The 20,121-nt window shown below is 40.7% G+C and overlaps 1 protein-coding gene across 6 annotated transcripts in view; it reads right to left on the bottom strand.

Annotated features, from left to right (window-relative positions):
• Positions 1-15,080, bottom strand: part of CEP78 (centrosomal protein 78) — a 35,561-nt gene extending 20,481 nt beyond the window's left edge. For 2 of the 6 annotated variants that reach the window (XR_002825149.1, XM_023737730.1), the window contains exons 1-8: positions 14,534-15,056; positions 10,974-11,146; positions 10,802-10,874; positions 9,782-9,885; positions 6,964-7,138; positions 4,749-4,862; positions 2,625-2,689; positions 2,235-2,346 (exon numbers count right to left, since the gene is read on the bottom strand). Coding sequence is in view for 5 of the 6 variants with exons in the window: in XM_023737730.1 (XP_023593498.1) it covers positions 2,235-2,346; positions 2,625-2,689; positions 4,749-4,862; positions 6,964-7,138; positions 9,782-9,885; positions 10,802-10,874; positions 10,974-11,146; positions 14,534-14,786 (1,069 nt within the window). In the remaining variant the exon portion in view is untranslated. Of the gene's footprint in view, positions 1-1,192; positions 1,777-2,234; positions 2,347-2,624; positions 2,690-4,748; positions 4,863-6,963; positions 7,139-9,781; positions 9,886-10,801; positions 10,875-10,973; positions 11,147-14,533 lie in introns of those variants that run through there. The other 4 variants (XM_004383280.2, XM_023737728.1, XM_023737731.1 and 1 more) reach the window with 3 other exon arrangements.
• Positions 15,081-20,121: the final 5,041 nt, after the last annotated feature.

Below are 20,121 nucleotides of genomic sequence, written 5' to 3' on the forward strand. Positions count from 1 at the left end.
TACAATTTAAAAAAAAAAAAAAAAAAAAAACCCGTTGTCCTTGAGTCGACTGCAACTTTTAGTGACCCTATCAGACAGAGCAGAACTGCCCCACAGGGTTTCCAAGGAGTGGCTGGTGGCTTCAAACTGCCGACCTTCTGGTTAGCAGCTGAGTTCTTAACCACTGCACCAACACATGATATAAAATGTTAATGATAATAACGTGTGTGATGTCACAAATCTCAATTTCTTCCTTGTACGTACTATTTAACTGTTTACTAAAATAGTACTTTTGAAATAAAAATTGTCAGACAAATCCTAAGCTTTCTTTTGATTTAATAAACACTCTTAACAACTACTGGACAATACAGTAGTGGCCAAACAAGTTGATTACTGGTGAATTAAAACCACATATCCTTTAATAATAAAAAAAAGTTATATTTAGTAAGATGTTTACAGTAATATTTTAAAGTTGATATTTAGGTTATTTCCAATTTATCACCAGTTTTAAAAACCGACCCATCAACTCAGTGAAACCTTATAAATGCATTAAAAAATCTAACTATAAATCCTGTAACGTGTTTTAAATTTAATGTGAAGTAAAAAAAGAATACAAGCTATATTTAAGCTACGTGAAAATTATAAACAGTAGAAAAAGGGAATGTAAATATTGCTTGAAAGAATGATATAACTGGAGACCGTTTCTACTTTTATTCCATCATTACTGTTAATACTTTTCAACCTAAATGAAAATTTTCAAAGAACACATTTTTTTTAAATTTAAATTTCAGGTAGCTTCCAAATAAAATATTATTTGTTGTTAATTGTTTGGAGAACTTTGCTACATAACTAAATTTACTGGAAACTTTTTTGTGGAAAATTAGCAGCTTATAACATATACAAATTTACGTTGTTTCCTCTGTATTATTCTTGGAAACCCTGGTGGCGTAGTGGTTAAAGTGCTACGGCTGCTAACCAAAAGGTCAGCAGTTCGAATCCACCAGGTGCTCCTTGGAAACTGGGGGAATCGACTTGATGGCAACAGGTTTGTTTTTTTTTTGTTTGTTTGTTTGGTATTATTCCTTAGGAGCCCTAATGCACAGTGGGTTAAGCACTTGGCTGATAATCAAAAGGTCAGTGGTTCAAACCCACCAGCTACTCCACAGGAGAAAAGATTACAGCCTTGGAAACCCTAGCGGGCAGTTCTATTCCGTCCTATAGGGTCCCTATGAGTTGGAATTGACTCGACGGCAATGGGTTTGGTTTATATCATTCCTTATAATTTTACTGTTTCAAACTTTAAAGTTACAAGAAAAGGTCAGTTTCATATGAAATTTGGCTTAACTTATTCCACTATGCCATTCATTCTTATCACGTGAAAAAGCTGATTTGTGAGACTAAAGATAATGTGTTCTAGAAAATAAAAATTAAGATCTCTTTAGAAACAATACAAAAGTATCAGGAGAACTGGGAATACAAAATTTATACATTCAGATGATTGTAAAATTTATGTTGCTAAAGGGTTTTATATACAAGATTTTTTTCCCCATTACACCTGACCACAAAATTATAGGCTTGCTTTAAAAATTCGGGATTAACTATTATTTGGAAGATCAAATATATATTATAGCAAACAGGTAGAGAATGTTTTTCTAAAATGTTCCATCTAGGGTCAATAAACTTGTTTATTGCATTCTTTTATAAGGATTATGTATATTTCAAGTTTTTATCATCTTTCAAAGAAGCAGAGCAGTACCTGATTCAGTAACTTGGGGTAAGAATTTGCAAGGAAGAAGACTGGAAGAAGAGAAAAAATGGAACTGAGAAGAAGTTTTGTCTCCTATACAATGAAAGGATAATTCTTCCTTTAAAAAAAATTATCACTCAAAAGCACAACTGCTAAAATGAATTGTCATTAAAGCACACCCCAACTTTCAATTGCAAAACGGAAGTAATCATCAACCAGGAAACTTACTCAAAATGAACTATCTGCGATTAAAAACAAAAAAGGTGGTTAACAGTAATAAATGAAAAGATTAGCGTTCTTTCCCTAACAATTCATTTACTATTTCTACATTCCATAAATTCTCATAATTTGTGTTAGAACAATTACAGTGCTTATAATATGCATGAAGTCAATATTGGGAGTTACCTTTAATATCTTACAATCAGAAGAGATTTAAATTTTAGCACGCTGGAACACATGAGGGGTATAAGTTCTAATAACATTAAAAAGCTAAGATAGAAAGGTTTACCAATTCGAATAGTAGCTTTTCCCTTCCGACCACTTCCAAGAATTATAGTTTTCTTTTTCTGTCTAGCAGTTTTAGTTGATTCCTTTACTGATGGAGAAGTTACCCACTGGTACTAGAAGAGAGATGATAAATATTCAATGTCATTAACAGGCAATCTATGAGGATGTGACCTTACTTAGATGCTGTAGGCAATTAAAAGGTTTGCAACCTGCATTTCTGGGACCCCAAATTAAAGAATCACACAATATATTCAAAACCAGAAATGCCAAATGATTTGACTGAAAATTTAAGATAGGAGAAAAGTGCCTTGACAATCTTATTTTATTAAAAAATGAAGAACAAGAAGCAATTAAAGAGTAATTCTTTCAAGGAGATTAAAACATGCTATACCTCTGACTTAGCACTCCTTCCATTCTGGATAACTTTTTTGATAACTGCTTTCATCACAGAATGATCTAAAGTAAAATGAAAATGAAAATTTACAGTAATAGTCTTCCAATGACTATTCCATTAAAAAAAAAGTCAACTAATTATTGTTTGTCCCATAAAATTAAACATCAAATTTGCATTACTGCAATCACATACCTATTTCCCCCTCGGAGTATTCTAATTTCTTCCTCGAAAACGTAAGATAAAAGCATGCCACCGTGCATGTTGCCTCTAATAGCTACCATTTTGGAGGCAGCACACTCTGGATTCAAAGTAGCTTCAGATACAGCTGGCTAGATAGCCAAGAACTTCGGCGCTATCTAGACTCTTAGATACTTAATGGGCATCTTAAACTTAATACAGCTAAACCAAAGTCTTGATACCCCCTCAAAGCTGTGCCTCCCCCAGCTTCCCCTTCTCAGTAATGGTACCACCCAATTGCATGCATAATTATCCCCAACTTTTAAAAAAATTATTTTTTCCTTTATACTCCTCATCTAATCAACCTTTAAGTCCTGTCATCTATATCCTCAAAACATAACCTGAAGTAAACCACTTTTCACTACCTTCATCCTCCCACCCTAGTCTAAGCCACAACCTTCTCTCACTTGGACCACCTCACATGGTAGTCTCCTAACTGGTCTATTTTCCTTCTTGCCTCCCCCTACAGTCTATTCTCATACCAGGTTGATCATTCTGAAACACTACTCAGATCACGCCATTTTCTAGCTCAAAACTCTCCTGTGGAACAAGGGAGAATGAAGAAAACAAGATACAAGGGGAAGATTAGTCCAAAAGGACTAATGGACCACAACTACCATGGCCTCCACCAGACTGAGTCCAGTACAACTAGATGGTGTCCGCTACCACCAGTGACTGCTCTGACTTGGATCACAACAGAGGGTCCTGGACAGAGCTGGAGAAAAATACAGAACAAAATTCTAACTCACAAAAAAAGATCACACTTACTGGCCTGACAGAGACTGGAGAAACCCCGAGAGTACAGCCCCTGGACCCCCTTTTAGCTCAGTAATGAAGTCACTTCCAAGGTTCACCCTTCAGCCAAAGTTTAGACGGCCCCATAAAACAAAATGAGACTAATGGGGCACAACAGCCCAGGGACAAGGACTAGAAGGCAGGAGGGGACAGGAAAGTTGGTAATAGGGAACCCAAGGTCAAGAAGGGAGAGTGTTGACATGTCGTGGGGTTGTTAACCAATGAGATAAAACAATATGTATACTAACTGTTTAATGAGAAACTACTTGTTCTGTAAACCTTCATCTAAAATACAATAAAAAAAAACCTCCCCTGTGGCTCTGAGCTCACTTGGCCGTTAAGGCCCTGGCTAGCTCTCTGATCTCATCATTCCACTACTCAGTGCTCCAGCCTCACTGGCCTCCTTGCTTTTCCTTAAATACACCATCTAACCTGCACCTAAGTGCCTGTGTGCTCACTGCTTCCCTGACTTAGAATGTACTCCCCCAGATCTTTCCATGCACTGCTCCTTCCTTTCACTCATATTTCTGCTCAAATGTCACTTTCAGTGAAGCAGTCCCTGACAAACCCATTTAAAATAGTTCCACTCACTTCCCTTCTGTCTCCTTACCTTATGGTATTCTTGTACTTTCTACTATCTAAAATTATGTTACTTTTTGTTTACTTGTTTATACCTAAACTCCCCCACTAGAATGTAAGCTCTATGAGGGCAAGACTTTGTCTATACTCTTACTGCCTAAACTGGTGTCTGGCACATAGAAGATTTAAAAAAAAAATGCTTGTCAAATTAACAAATGAATGAAACATTCTTTCCAAGAATTCAGGTTTCATGAGAAGGAAATGATGCTCTCGGTGGAAGCAGGCTTACTGTCTAGGTTCACCTCTATTCAGAGTAGCAGCCAAGAGCAATTTACAAACACTACCCATTTTAATCAGAAAATTACCTATTAAAACCTAAGGGGAAGTGCAAGATTAGAAAAGTATAAGATTAGGAAAATAATCACATTAAGTTTTAAAAACTGCCAATACATAATCAAATCCTTTTTGTTTTGCTATTTGTTAAACAATGAAAAAAATGTGGTGACATACCAATGAGCGGATTTTTCCTTATATCCAGAATGACCAAAGTTCTGTTGGTTTCAAGGGCCTTTAGAAAAGCGTTTGCTCCTTCATTGGTGAGGCCACACTGTTGCAGGTCAAGTGCTTATGATGAAAGACAAAAGGTCACTGGCCAACTCCACATAGATTTAACACACAGACAACTCTTACTTATACATGCACGAAAGACTCCTGCACAACACTAGTGAAGGCAGGTTTTTAATCTCAGACATCAAAAAAATAAAAACAGCAAAACTTATGCATATACATCATTGAAAATCCAATTAAAAAATCTCTTCTTGGATGTGCCATGATTAACCTCTCTTTAGACTACCAATAAATCAGCCAACATATTTTACAATTATAGCATCAAAGATGCTAGTGGCAGTGTAAATCTCAATGGCAAAAATTAGGTGGAGTTCAGTAACTGCACTGCACTCTTTTGATCATGATCTTAAGCTCCAGATAATGCTCAAAAAATTGCACTGAAAAATGGAAAAGAAAACAAAAGAAATGTAAGAACTGTCAGTTTTAGAATCAAAATGACAAAGAAGTCTAAGAGGATGTGAATACTTCAAACCCAAAAGGTGTGCAAATAAAGAACATATGTTGAAAATCTATAAAAAAGAATGATAGTGAAGAACTCAAACTCTCTCTTGGTAAAAGGTCAGACAAAGAAAAGAACAAATAGTCACGAGTGCTAGTAGTAGTGAGTTGAATGACCTACTTATTTAAATCAAAAGGATCATCACAAAAGCACAGGTATAAAAAAGATTGTATCACAAGAAAATATCATGAACCTTTTTAAAAGCACCATACATATACTATTACATTAAAACAACTGAAGTCTTTTAAAACCCTAGAAATGACACACAGAAATAATAAATCAGATATATGGATCTGACAAAATATGATGCAACTGTTACAAACTCTTTTCACAGAAGAATGGGCATGGGATAGAATTAAGTAACTAATTAATAACAATAGCTAGTAAATCTCACCAGTAAATCAAGTGAATAACATTAAAACAATGAAATTGTGATTGTTCCACAGCAGATTCGGCCAAGGTCATATAACAAAAGCCTGTAAAATGTACATAGCCTTTTAATCCAGCAACTCTCCTTTTAAGACATTAATCTAAAAAAACAGAGATGTGGGCAAGGATGTGTATCAGAGTACCGTTTATTGGAGTGAAAAACTGGAAACAGCTTACATATCCAAGAATAAATTAGCTAAGTGGACTATGGTATATCCATGTAATGGACCACTAAACAGTCACTAAAAAGGATGTTATAAGTAAGTTTGTTGACTTAAGATGTTTACGCTATATTAAGTGAAAAGAGCTATAAAACTTAGAGGGTAATCCCACTTTTATAAAAAACAAAAAAACCAGATTATATCTCCCCATCCCTTGAAAACATACACAGGAAAACTGGAAAGGAACACACTGCAGACCAAAACGTTGACGTCAATTATTTCTGGATGGTGAAATTACAGACGTTTATCTTATTTTCTAACTTGCTACAGTGACTATGTATCATTTTTGGAAAGTTTTAAAGTTTTAAAAAGTGACACAACCCAACGTTATTGAGGTGAGGGTCTTGCATATACTGCTAGTATGAACTATAAAATGGCACAGCATTTCTGGAAGACGATTTGGCAATGTGTATCAAAAAGGTTAAAAACATGTTTTACTGAGTAATTCCACTTTTAATTATTTATTCTACAGAAGTAATCTAGATGGGCACAGAAATGTATATACAAGATGTTTACCTACACAGGTATCTGCAATAGAGGAAAAGTACAAACTGTCTCCGTATCTAACAGCAGGGTACTGAATAGATAAACGATCGCACGACAATGTAATGCAGCACTACATTACACGCCCTAAGTGAAAAAAACAGGATTACTCAACAGTAAGTATACTGTGGTTCCATTTTTGTAACTTCTGGGTATACATGTATAGAAAATAAAAGACTGAAAGTAACGTACGCCAAACTGAACAGTAATTATCTCTGGATATTAAGGTTATGGATATTATAAAGAACATACGTAACTTTTACAAAAGTGGAAAAGCAAAATAAAAGCCACTCGGGAAAAAAAAGAGGCTTTTTATATATTATGACAACACTACTGGACCAAAAGCCAAGCGTATTTAATATAAAAAATTCAACATTTTCAATCTTTAGAAGTTCATTTAACTTACCTCTAAGCCATAGATCCTCACTAAGAGATTCTGCAAAAGCACTTGCACCTAGGTCACCAACGAGCGTGTTGCAATTCAAAGTGACACGCCTCAAGCCAGCCATACAGTCAAGATCAGGTCTCCTATAACGAAGACTCTCAGCCCAGGTTTCTTCATGCCTTCTCATGGTCTGATACTTCAAAGATTCAATAGGACGAGATTAATAAGATGCTTGAATAAAGTAACAGGTATGCCTACTGAACCAAAAAACAACAACAAATCAACCTAACCAGTTGCCGTCGAGTCGATTCTGACTTATGGTGACCCCATGTTTTTCAGAGTAGAGCTGTGCTCAATAGGGTTTTGTGCCTACTAAACCAAAAAAAAACCCATTGCCGTCAAGTTGATTCTGACTCATAGCAAGCCTATAGGACAGAGTAGAACCACCCTACAGAGTTTCCAAGGAGCGCCTGGTAGATTCAAACTGCCGACCTTTTGGTTAGCAGCCATAGCACTTAACCACTATGTCACCAGGGTTTCTTTATGCCTACTAAGTATTGCTTATTATGTCAGAAATTTACACACACATTCTAACTATAGATGCCAGAAGAGTCAACATAAGAAAGCAAATAGATTCTGGCTTAGGGAGTCAAATGACCCAGATTCTAGTCTGCCACTGACGAGCTGTGTAACCCACCACTGGGTGACCTGTCACTGATAAGTTGTTTAAACTTTGACAACTTGATTAACTTTTATGAGTTTTATTTTCCTTGTCTGCCAAGTCAGGGAATGGCTCTAAATCCTATTATTCTGTCTTCTAGTGGTCTCCAAACATTTCTGACCAGGCACCCCACAAATAAATATTTTTTGAACACATATCTTACTTATTAATAAATTATATGTATGACGTTCTCTACAGATTATTTTATGTACATTGTAAAACACAGCAACAACAGATATTAAAATAGAATGAAGCAAAAATATAAATAGTTCTAATACTTTCTTCTCCTAACCCAGTGGATCTTGCAATTTCTTAGGGTACGCACAGCAATTTTAGAGGCCTGTTATATGCAAACTCAGTCGAATAAGCCATAGGAAACTTTTGCTTTGATTTTTAAACACATTACTGTCTTAAAGATATAATCAATTCTCCACATTTATAAATTTTGGTAACAGGGAATACTGACTTTAAAAGAAAAAAAATTCATTACTTTCTTGAATAACAAAAGACTTAAAGCTCCTATGATATTCTAAAAGGAAAATCCTTAGTGTCATTTTTCTGTTAATAATAAAAGCATCAAGAGACTGGAGGAACCCTGGAGACTACAGCCCCTGGATACCCTTCTAACTCAGAATTGAAGCCACTCCCAAAGTTCACCTTTCAGCCAAAGATTAGGCAGGCCTATAAGACAAATGGAGCCCTGGTGGCACAGTGGTTAAGAGCTGGGATGCTAACCAAAAGATCGGCAGTTCGAATCCACCAGCCGCTCCTTGGAAACCCTATCGGGTAGTTCTACACTGTTCTATAGGGTTGCTATGAGTCAGAATTGACCTGACAGCAACGGGTTTGGTTTTGGTCTTGGTTTATAAGACAAACAATAACACACGTGAGGAACTGCTTCTTAGTTCAGTCACATCTTTGAGATCAAATGGGCAACACCTGCCCAGGAACAAAGATGAGAAGGCGGAAGGGGACAGGAAAACCAGATGAATGGACACAATGAACCCAGGGTGGAAAGGGAAAGGGGGAGAGTGCTGACACAATGTGGGATTGCAGCCAGTGCCATGAAACAATTTTTGTGTAAATTTTTGAAAGAGAAACTAATTTGCTCTGTAAACTTTAACCTAAATCACAAAAAAAAATAAAAAAATAAAAGCATCAAGCAGAAATAACAGCAAAGTGCTTATTACGTGCCAGGCACTATTTTATGCAAATTAGTTCATTTAATGCTCATAATGATCAATGAAGTAGGTTTTATTATATACATTTTACAGCTGAGAAACTGAGGCACAGAGAGATTAAGTAATTTACCCAGGATCACGAGCTATTAAGTGGGAGAACTGGGATTTGAACCTAGGTTGTCTGGCTCCAGAATCCATGCTCTTGATCACTATCTATACCAGGGGTCAGTGGACTTGCTCTATAAAGGCCCAGATAATAAATATTTTCGGCTTAGTAGGACATAACAGTTTCTGTTGCAACTATTCAACTCTGCCTCTGTAGTGCAAAAAGTAGCCATAGATACTATGTAAGCAAATAGGTGTGGCTATATTTCGATAAACTTTATTTACAAGAAAACAGGCAGTGAGTCAGATTTAGCCATAGCCTGGTTTGTACTACAAACTACTAAAAAGGTGTCATGTCAAATTAATAAGTAATTTTAGGGCCAGAGATAGTAGTTATAATTACTATAAAGTTGTTTAGGCATCATGTAAAATTATCAATGTTTTAAAAGTTATATTTACAACATGTTAATGTAGTGATTTTTCTTAGTTTATAAACTACAACAGCTAAGAATAAAGATTTGAGTCATTTAATTGAGAAGTGTAATAACAAATGTTTCCTCCCAGTGCCACAAAAAAACATTTTCAATAACTAAAAATACATAAAAGAATTGTTCATCATGTCTTATATATTAAACCTCTTTTATTTCTAAGATTAAGTATACTAGCTTTACTAAATGGTAGAACCCCAAATTTAAAACTGGTCATTCTTTCTGAAAGCTAAAGCTGCAAATCACCATATGCAGGAAAAGACAAAAATAACTGCCATCTTGTATCAAAATATTAATGTGCTTCAATCACATAAGTTTTCATGGAAGTGTAAACATAAAATCACCTTTAAGATCTTGGCCATGTGATCTGCTCCTTGCCATGTCAGATTACACCCCGTGAAGTTTACAGTCTTAAGCGTGATAGAGTTCTTTATACCTTGACAAATAACTAAAAGGAAATACACACAATAAGATCAAGAGCCTATACAACTTGGTCAATCTTGATTAATTCACGTTATTTAGTTTATAGCTGTATTCTTAAAATCACTATCTACAAATCTTCTCGGGCAACTAACAGATTGGTACATTCTAAAATACATCAGTAGCAAAGTGCTATTCCAGTTTACAGTAGTAGTATAATTCTATTTAGAAGCTAAAATGAATACTTCGAATATTGCAAACGTTATTCCCAAATATTTAGTCAAGTACTAGAGATGACCTTTTGAAATACATGAAAGAAACAAAAACCCTAAAAAGCAAGACTCTTCCTATTTTCATTTCCAATGACATACCTGAATCTCTATTATCTATCAGTAATTTAAGTATAAACCAAGAATTTCATTAGGTGCTATGTAATATAAGAGGACTTCAAACTGTTCCCTAAACTGAAATGCAGACTTCCTTACCCCTCCAGACCATTACTCTACTCAGTGAATACACACCAATTCTCAAGGATCTCAATCCAAGGTCACCTTCTCTGTGAGTCCTTCCATGACTCTCCCATCAAGTTTGCTGGCCTTTTGCATGCTCCCATAGCAGTCTGCATATATTTTCTATTTTAGTGCATTATAATTATGCTTGCATATATGTACATTTGCATTTCTCTTTATATCTTCCTATTGCCCCCCTTCCACAAATATTTTTTGAAGGAAGATCCTAACAAGATAAACAAATACAAAATCAGAGAATATCAAATACTATATATTCAGGGTACAAGCAATACTTGATCAAAGTTTGGACAGGCAATGGAGGCAGTCCAGGCAGAAATGGTAGCAAGAAAAAGGTGCAGACAGGAATTAATATGGCATTTAGGGAATCAGGAGCCCAGTCCGATGGGACAACAGTTAAACAGAATTTAAACTCACTTTCTAAACCTCCGTCTCCAATTGGACAATTTGCAAGAGACAGGTGCACCAAAGAAGTCGATTTATTCAATCCCTTTAAACAGGGAAAAAAGTTAAAAATTAATCATAGCAAAGTTTTTTTCCCCAAAAAGCAATTATGAAATGTTTCCAGGACACATTTCAGAAAGCTTACCTTTGTTAAAATAGTTAAATCTCTCTCTCTCAGAACCAGCCCATTCAGTTCCAGGTTCTTGAGAGCACCTGATACACTTAAACAGCCTTTCAGAGCTTTACATAGCTGGAAGGACACATCTTTGGATCTTACTGCAGGAATGCGACTTCTGCAAACTCTACTTCTGTCAGAAACTAAAGCAAAATGTTTTTGTAAAATTAGTGATTTCACTCACGCATTTAATCAACATTAAAAAGCATCTGCTCTGTGCTAGGCATAAAAACAACTCATTCCCTTAAAGTCCCCCTTAAGAAGGGACACATGTAAATTCAAAACTTCAATCATATGATACACACACACACACACACACACACACACACACACACACAGAGGTTCTTATGAAAGCAAATCAGTTACATCTAAGTGAAGATTTTAAGATGATGCTGAAGCTGAATCCAGAAAGATGAGAACGACTTTACAGGGTAGATATGGGAGGTGCATTACCTTTAGAGGGACCAGCATGTGGAAACGCATCCAAGCCTGACACCTGTCCGGCACTGTCAATACTGCAGTTAGATATGACTAAAACTCAGGTATGCAAGAGGGAGTCAGAAATTAAAATAGAGAAGTCGGCCTAAACTAGACTGAGAGGGAGTATGCCTTTTGTCTCATAGGCAATGAGGACCAGAGCTACTGCTGGCACACAGGTGCCTCTGGCAGGCAGAAAAAGGCACTTGGCATACCAATTAGATAAAGGCAACCTTCTGAGGGGAACAATTATAAAAGGCACCTATTTCAGGCAGATCAATCTTAAAAAGCACCCCTTCCTCAGTGCCAACAGAGCCCACGGAGAAAGCAATTTTGACCTCAGCTCCCACTTGCATCCCCTTCTGCTGGGCGCCTTTGGGCAGAGCACAAGCTGTGCAACCAACATGTGCTGGTCTCGGTGAAGATCAGCAATTTTAAGCATATTTGGCTTTTCATTTTAGAAAGATCACTCGGGCTGAGGTAGGTAAATGAACGGTGAGCTCAGGGGCAGGAAAACCAGCAAGGAGCTTCTACAATAGTCCAGTCAAAACGTAATGAAGGATGAACAGCAGTATCTAGGAGGATAAAACTTACCTTCTAGACTAAATGGATACAGGAAATAAAGAAGAGTTAAGGCAATCTGAAGGGAAATGGTCTCTGTAATACATTTTTTCCCCTATATAACCTGAGCCCTTTGCCGTCGAGTGGATTCTGACTCATAGTGACCCTATAACCAACCAAACCAAAACCAATGCCATCAAGTCGATTCCAACTCACAGCAACCCTATAAGACAGAGTAGAATTGCCCCACAGAGTTTCCAAGGAGCACCTGGTAGATTTAAACTGCTGACCTTTTGGTTAGCAGCCATAGCGCTTAACCACTACACCACCAGTGTTTCCAATGGTCAGGGGTAAAATACTAGGCAAGATCAAATCCACTAGCTTTGACTCTAAGAATTAACTTTGATGTGTGATTCTGGCCAAGTCACTCAATTCTATGCATCTGCTGCCTCATCTGAAAATAAGAGTTAACCTAAGTTGTAGACAAGGTCCCTCTCAATTTAATTTATTTTGGTTTCTGAGTTATTACTTAGGTTAAGTGAAGTCCCTTCTGAGGTAGAGAACAGTTCCTACACCTGAATGAGATGCAGAGAATAATCTGACTTCTTTTCAGCAGATGTGCTGAACTGTCTTTGCAGTAGATAACAGATGGTGCCTAGAAAAGGTGAAAGGTGTTGTTTTTGTTGAATAATCAACAATCATTCTGTTCCCAGATCTTCATACCTTCCCTCTCAGCTAGCTCCTTCCCCTTAACTTATAAACATACTCAAGATTATCCATTTCAAAAAAAAATCTTCCATTCAGATCTACAATTTTCTGGATATTCTTTGTGGATAACCTCAGTCCCTCTTACGCCTTCAAACACCTGCCCTTCATAAAGTCCAAATCTGTACCCTGGGCCCAATCTTCTTTCCAGACCTGCCGGCAGACATGTTTAGATGCTCCACAGGCTAATGACACATTTAAAGATGAGCTAAGATCCTTTCCCACCCCAATGTGTTCCTGCTGCGCTCTGCATCTCAGGGAAATGCTAGAACTGTCACCCAAGTAAGGAACCTGGGAATTCTCCTGCCTTATCTCTTGCTGACTTCCCTCTTCTAACTGGTTACCAGGCCCCATGTATTTGTCTTTTTTGATTTCTGAAGTCCAGTCACACCCCTCAATTCCCACGTCTTAATTTGAGCCCTTACCATACCCTTACTAGTTGTCGAGTCCACTCCAACTCATGGCGACCCAATGGGTGTCAGAGTAGAACTCTACTTCATAGGGTTTTTAATGGCTGATTTTTCAAAAACAGATCACCAAGCCTTTCTTCCTAGGTGCCTCTGGGTGGACTCGAATCTCCAACCTTTTGGTTAGCAGCTGAGCATGTTAACCATTTGTGCCACCCCACAGAGTTCATTCTCTTTCCAATCGGCTGCCCTCCATATAGAGGTCAGAGAGAGCTTTCAAATTTAAAGTCAATTTCATTGCTCCCCAGCTTAAAAATTCTTCAGTGATTCCCCACAGCCTTCAGCATAAAATTCTAAATCCCTGACAGGACAAACAAGGCTCCTCCCTGTTTGGCCCCCACCAGGTTTTGAGTCTCAACTCTTCCCGTTCTTTCTCAACCCCTAAGTCACAGTCCAGCTCCTCATTTTTGCCACATTCTCTCATTATGTCCAAGACTTTCACACAAGCTGCTCTCTCCTGCCATCAGCTAGCTTCTACACAGCCTTCAAGTTAGCTCGGATGGCACCTCCTCCAGGAAGCCTTCCCTGAACTCCCTCTTCAATTTTCAATTTCCTGAGCTCCGTTCTACCACAGCACTGACCACAGTGCACATGTTCACTTGTCTCCAACACAGTGCTCAGTGCAGAATGAACTCATTCTAGTACCGAGATATTTTACACACATAACTTCCTTTAATCCTAAAAACCCATGGAAAGAATTGTTTTTAATGCCTTTTTTTAAGTGTGGGGACTGTAGTTCAAAAAGATTAAGTAACTTTGCCCCAAGTCACTAGAGGATATGTCCTGGAATTCAAACTCTAGCCTGTCGCCAACATCTGTGCCTTTTCACCATAGTATGCTACTAATTTAAAAAGCTGTTTAAATATAAATTTGTCTTCATCAATAAAAATTAAGAAAAAGGTGGGCATGTATTCATTTCCTAATCGCTTTGTTCTCCATCAGGCAAAGTTACTCAATAAAATAGGTAAACAGTTGTCCAATGCTTTAAGGATGTCCCAAACTCTGCTAAATGCTGTACAAGTATTAACTCAGCTGGTGAATCCTTGAATCTTGTTACTAATCCCAAATTACAGAAGCGGAAATTGAGCTTTAGAGACCTAAAGTGACTTGCTGGTAAGTGTCCAAGGCCGCCTAACACGTCTATTGCACACATGCTCTGGCGCTGGGCACACAGGGCTCCATCCTGGACGTTTTGCAACTAACTGGTCTAGAAGATACGCAGCACCGACAAGGGGGCACGGCAGGCGGGGAACTACAAACCTGTGTCTCCAAGCCACGGTTGGAAGAAGCTCTTTATAGAGATCAAGGGCAGATTCTTGTTAACCTTCAGGGTATTCAGGAGGGGCGCCCAGTCCACGACGCGGAGGCGGTCGGCGTTGAAGTCCAGCACGCCCTCGCGGAGGCAGGCGCGCACGGCGGGAAGTGGCACCGAGTCCTGCAGCGCGCACAGGTACTCGTAGTGCGAGTAGAAGTCGGCCGCGCTGTCGCGGCGCAGCTTCACCGACTCGATCATGGCGAGAAGCGCGGGCTCGGGGGTTCGCCCGCCGCGGAGACGACGCCTGCACCCCCCTGGGAGCCCCGGGCTCGCCGCCCGCTACACTCCGCTGTCTAGAGCCCCGCCGGCTGCGGCCCCACACCGTCCCTGGAGCGGCGGCTCGGGCAGAAGACGCAGAACTCCGCCTGCCTAGGCCGGCTCCTCGACGCCGCTCTCCCGCGCCGCCTCCCGCCCCGCGGCCCTGGCCGTTAGCGCCCGCCTCATAGTTGTCGGGGACTAGCGGAGCTGCAGTTCAGCCGGCGGGCCAGTGCCCGCCACAATCAGCGCCCGAAGAACGTCACCGCGCTCGCCGTGCGTTAGCACGCAGGCCCCGCCTCTAGCAGAGGGGCGTGTGTTAAGGAGGTGGGGCGGCTGGGTCTTTGTGTTTGCCGTGCCCGGAGTGTCTGTGAGTACAGTCAATAAATACAGGAAGGACGAACGACTTAGGGACTGTCCTCTAAATCTTTTACGTCGGTGTGAATTTCTACAAACAATTCTCAATTTCTGTAGTTTCTATAACTACCTCACATGGTTGCTGTCAAACTAAAGTGTTCCATGAATTCAGGACATTATTGTGATTGCTAATAATAATCCTATCTAATCATAAGAAAGTCCCTGGGTGGTGCAAACTGTTAACTGGCTCTGCTGGTAAATGGAAGGTTGAAGTTCGAATCCACTCAGAGACGCCTCTGAAGAAAGGCCTGGTGATCTGCTTCCCCCAAAATCAGCCATTGAACACCCTATGGAGCACAGTTCTACTCCGACACAGATAGTGTGGCTTATGAGCTGGAATCGACTCTATGGCAACTGGTTGGTTGCTTGAAATCATGAGAAAAACAGCAAATTCCAATAGTCATCCTATAATATACTTGACCATTACTCAAAACTGTCAATGGAATAAAAAATATTAAACGTAAAGTTTGAGAAGCTGTCAGAGCACAAAGGAGTCTAAGACGACATGACAACTTAATGTTACGTAGCATCATGAATGGGATCCTGGAACAGAAAAGGACATGAAGTATAAACTAAGCAAATGTGAATAACATATGGACTTGAGTTAATGATAATGTATCAGTGTAACATAATAATGTAGGATGTTAATAATAGGGGAAGCTGGGTAGAGGAGGGAAGTAGCAAATTTTCCTATATTAATGTAGGAAGATATCCATGATATATTGTAAAATGAAACAGGCAAGTTATAGAACAAATGGACAGTACTACGCCCACCATAATGTGAGATTATGGGAACAGAAACCATATCTGTCTTATTTATCTGCAGCATCTAGTTAATACAGTCGGCACTTATTTTTTGGACTGAATGTTGTAAGTGGACAGAAAATAACCTGGAAGAATAAACATTGCATTTGTTATCAGTGGTTATTCCTATCTGGGGAATAGGACTGGAGTGGTGAAGACTTGCACTTTTTGTTTAATATGTTTTCCAAGAATGTAATGTTTTGTGCTTTCTGGCTCCTAAGGTGCTTGCACCCCCACCAGCCAGCACCTGCGTCTCTTTGCTGCTAGGCTGCTCTCAGGTTTGCTGGGGCCTGGAGAGCCAGAAGTGGCTTGTCATGGCGTCTTTCCCCTGTGTAACTCGTCTCCATGTCTGTTCTCCCCTTTTATAAGACAACCAAAAAAAAAAAAAAAAAAAAAACCAAACCTGTTGCTGTTGAATTGATTCTGACTCATAGTGACCCTAGAGGACGGAGTAGAACTGCCCTGTAGGGTTTACCAAGGAGCACCTGGTGGATTCAAACTGCCGACCTTTTGGTTAGCAGCTGAACTCTTAACCACTACACCACCAGGGTTTCCATTTATAAGACAACATTCAGAAGGAATTTGGTCACAGATGCTTCTTTGTGAAAAGTGGGTTCTTTTGGGCAAACCTGAAGGGGGACCCGAGTTCTGCGTAGATTGATGTAAGGCCAAAAGTGATTATATGGAGAAGCTGCTGTCGAGGACAGAATTGGTCTTGAGAGTATAATTTCCTGGAAATTAGCAAAGATTCCTGAGAAACATCATGCTTTCAAGGTTGTGGAATTGGTGGATAAAAAGATTACCAATGGGTAAAACTGGACCCCGATATAATCTGGCTGTGTGGAATAAATAGAAAATTGTACTAAGGTAAAAATAGTCACGATGAAAGAACAGATTTGGAAAAGAGAAAGGTCAAGAGAAAGATGGAGTATCCCCAAAGCCCAGGATGGGTACAGGCAGGTGTCTGCTAGGCTTGAGGGTCTCTGAGGGGCTGTGTTCACCTTCCCCTTTGCCCCTCCCCCGCCCTCAGCAATTCTAGTCCAGAGCTGCATTCTCAGCGCCCAGTTGTCTGAGGCACCACTGCGCTTTGGATGACAGAGAAGTATCTCATTTTGGAATTCCACTTTTGTCTGTGGTGTGAGGTTCCTCCTTCCGTTTCTGAAAAGGAATTTATCTTCACCAATACTTAGGAAAAACACAGACAGCAATCAGGTAAGAGGACACTTGGGCCTAACACAGAGGAACTGACTGGCCTCTTGTTTCTCCTGTTCCTCTTCCCAATTCCCTAAATCAGTTACACTGGCACAGAGAGAAACCTGAGCTCTCAGGACAGATGAGAATGTCACCCGTTTTAGGGAACAAGTTATGCAGGGCATGGGTCTCGGCGAGGACAAATGTTTCTACACGCTCACAGAGCAGCTCAGTGTGGTAGAGGGGTCCAAGGAAAAATCCCAAACATAGTGATTCAGTGACCTGGATGTGATTAAGGTCTAGGATACCTGCAGGAAAGCAAAGTGCCCCAACACTTGGTCACCAGTCGCCTTTCCATCTCAGGCCAAGCACAGTGCTGATCCCGGAGAGCCGCTGATCAGAGGCTGGAGCCTGAGCTCTGTCCTGTGGGATTGTTACACTGTATCCTTCTCAGCCAGAGGACTACTGACTGAAACGTCTACTGAGGATCATGTAGAGAAAGAACTTTGAGTTTTTCCTGAAAATATTTTTATGCTCTTTATAAATGAGTAACAGGTCAGGTGCACAGAGCTCCATCAATCCAATGTAGACAGCCATGAATAACAAAGCCTCTGCACTTGTGCAGATAGGAGAGAGTTGGGTCCCAGCCCTTTGTTCCTTTCTTGTCTGTCAGAATCAAGGCAAAGGAAGAGGAAAACCCATGAAGGATTGAGAAAGTGGCTTTGGCCTGTTCATCTGTGAGCTCTCCAAGGGTGACACATCAGGTTTCCTTCCATGAAGTCCATGGTCTGGAGGACAACAGTTTTCAGAGCAAGTCTCTCTCAAATAAGAAACGAAGCCCTCAGAGGGGAGACTATAGGAAGGGAGTGAGAACCTGGAACACATCTCAGATTCCCTGCTCTGCCCACCCACGAGGATTAGGAAGAATGGACCTGGGCAGTGGGTGTCACCCAAAAGGTGGCCATGGGAGATGGAGTAGGAAGACTATTGGTTGGTTTTGGAGAAGGAATTTCTGTATAGTGTCTTTGGACAAGCTGAGTAAATTTCCCAAGCATCAGATTCCTCTCTGAGACATCACCTGGGCTGCAAAACCCACAGAGTGGTAGTGAGGTTCCCACAGAATATGCTGTGATAAAGCACGATACATACATGAGCCCTACTATTATCACTGATTATTTCACCTTGTCTGCAGCTCTCAGAGTCTAATCTTGGAGTATTTTTTCTCAAAGGGCCGTCCTATTCAGCCCTCTATAGGATTCTCTCTGAGATCATGTAACCTGGGCTTCTATTTTCTCAGCTTGGAACGCTTGCCTGAAAGGAGCTGAGCCAAACAAGAACTCACTTTTTCTCTAGAGATGGTGATAATCTCTTCTTTTCCTTCCCATGTCTCTCTTCCTAACACGGCCTGGGCAATTCCAGGGCCCCTGTGCAATCCACTACAGCCTGGATTGAGAGGGGAGGGGTAGCGCATAGGGAAGGGAATATGAGAGAAAGCCTTGGGGTGAGGGATAAAGTAATCCTGTGATTCCTGCCGGGTCCTCCTGCCCCTGGTCTGCTCCTGGCTGCAGGTTGTATCTCTGCTTTCCCGCAGCCTCCTGGGAAAGCTTTTCCTGGAAGGCAGCTTGCTGCAAACTTTCCATCAAGATCACCACATAGAGGGTATCACAGGACCACCACGGAAGGTGAACATCTGCTGCTGTGGGAGCCAGTGAAGGATGGTGCCCCCTGCGTCCCTGTGGGCTCCCCCAGTTCCTCCGCCTGCGTCTTCTCTAACCTTGACCTCTCTCTCTTTGGCCTCCTTCTCACGGGACTCACCCACCCATCGCTGTCCTTTTCTTTCCCCTCAACACTGTACACCTCTCTGCCACCAACACACATTTTACCACTAGATCTCACTTTCTTTACAGGTCATTTTTCACCCCAATGACTTGATGTTTCCTTTCCAGCCCCCAAACACAGTCAGACACTGGATCCTATTATCCAACCAAATCTCACTTGGTCCCTGGACTCAATCTTCACTTCTGACCCCATCCTGTCAGAACATCAATCTCTCACCTAATTTGACCCACCCCAGGAACCTCAGTGGTTCATTTGACTGTCATCTGCCAACACTCACCCTCCCTACGCCACCTCAACAGTCTCCACTTTGACTGATCTGACGCAATTCCAATCCTGCTGATCCCTGTCTCAGAGCCCTGGCCTGTTGGCCTCTTCTGTTCCTATGGTCTCACACAGTCAGGCCTGCTGGTTTCAGCTTCTCCTCATGGCAAAATCTCACATGGACCTGTCCTTCCCTCCTTCTCCCACTGTTTCCTGTAAGAGTTCATTTCTATTCGTTGGCCTCTCTCTAGTAAGGCCCTGCAAGCAGCTGTATGGAGGCTGCTACACTTTTTCCTCCCTGATGTCCAGGAGCACCTGGAGATACAAGTCATCAAGAGGGGGATTTCTGAATTTGGAAGAAGAAGAAGGGGAATAATTTCCAAAACTCCTGAGGTCAGGCTACCAGAGGAATCCAGAAACATCTTAGAGTCCTTTGTAGACAAGCAGGACACCAGTCACCCAACTCTTTGGGAACACTGAAGACAAATGACAGCAGGTGCACAGGCCATGGCCTCCAATGGCTGTGGCACCGTGTACAGCAGACATGGAGTCAGCTCTCCCAGGGTGTCCAGTCTACATAGTGAGTCATAGGTGACAATAGTCCTCGTCGCTGATATCTAGTCCCCATTGGAATCCCCCTGTCTCACTCGGGGGGATATCTCATGTCTCCCCAGTCCTAATACAGGCTAAGGGATCCCCACTCCTTCCCCTGCCACAGAGCCTGCCCCACCATGGCCAAGCCACAGCTTTTGGGTGGAACCCAGTC

The sequence above is a fragment of the Trichechus manatus genome, unplaced genomic scaffold, assembly GCF_000243295.1.
Source record: "Trichechus manatus latirostris isolate Lorelei unplaced genomic scaffold, TriManLat1.0 scaffold00107, whole genome shotgun sequence".
In the NCBI taxonomy this organism is placed as follows: domain Eukaryota; kingdom Metazoa; phylum Chordata; class Mammalia; order Sirenia; family Trichechidae; genus Trichechus; species Trichechus manatus.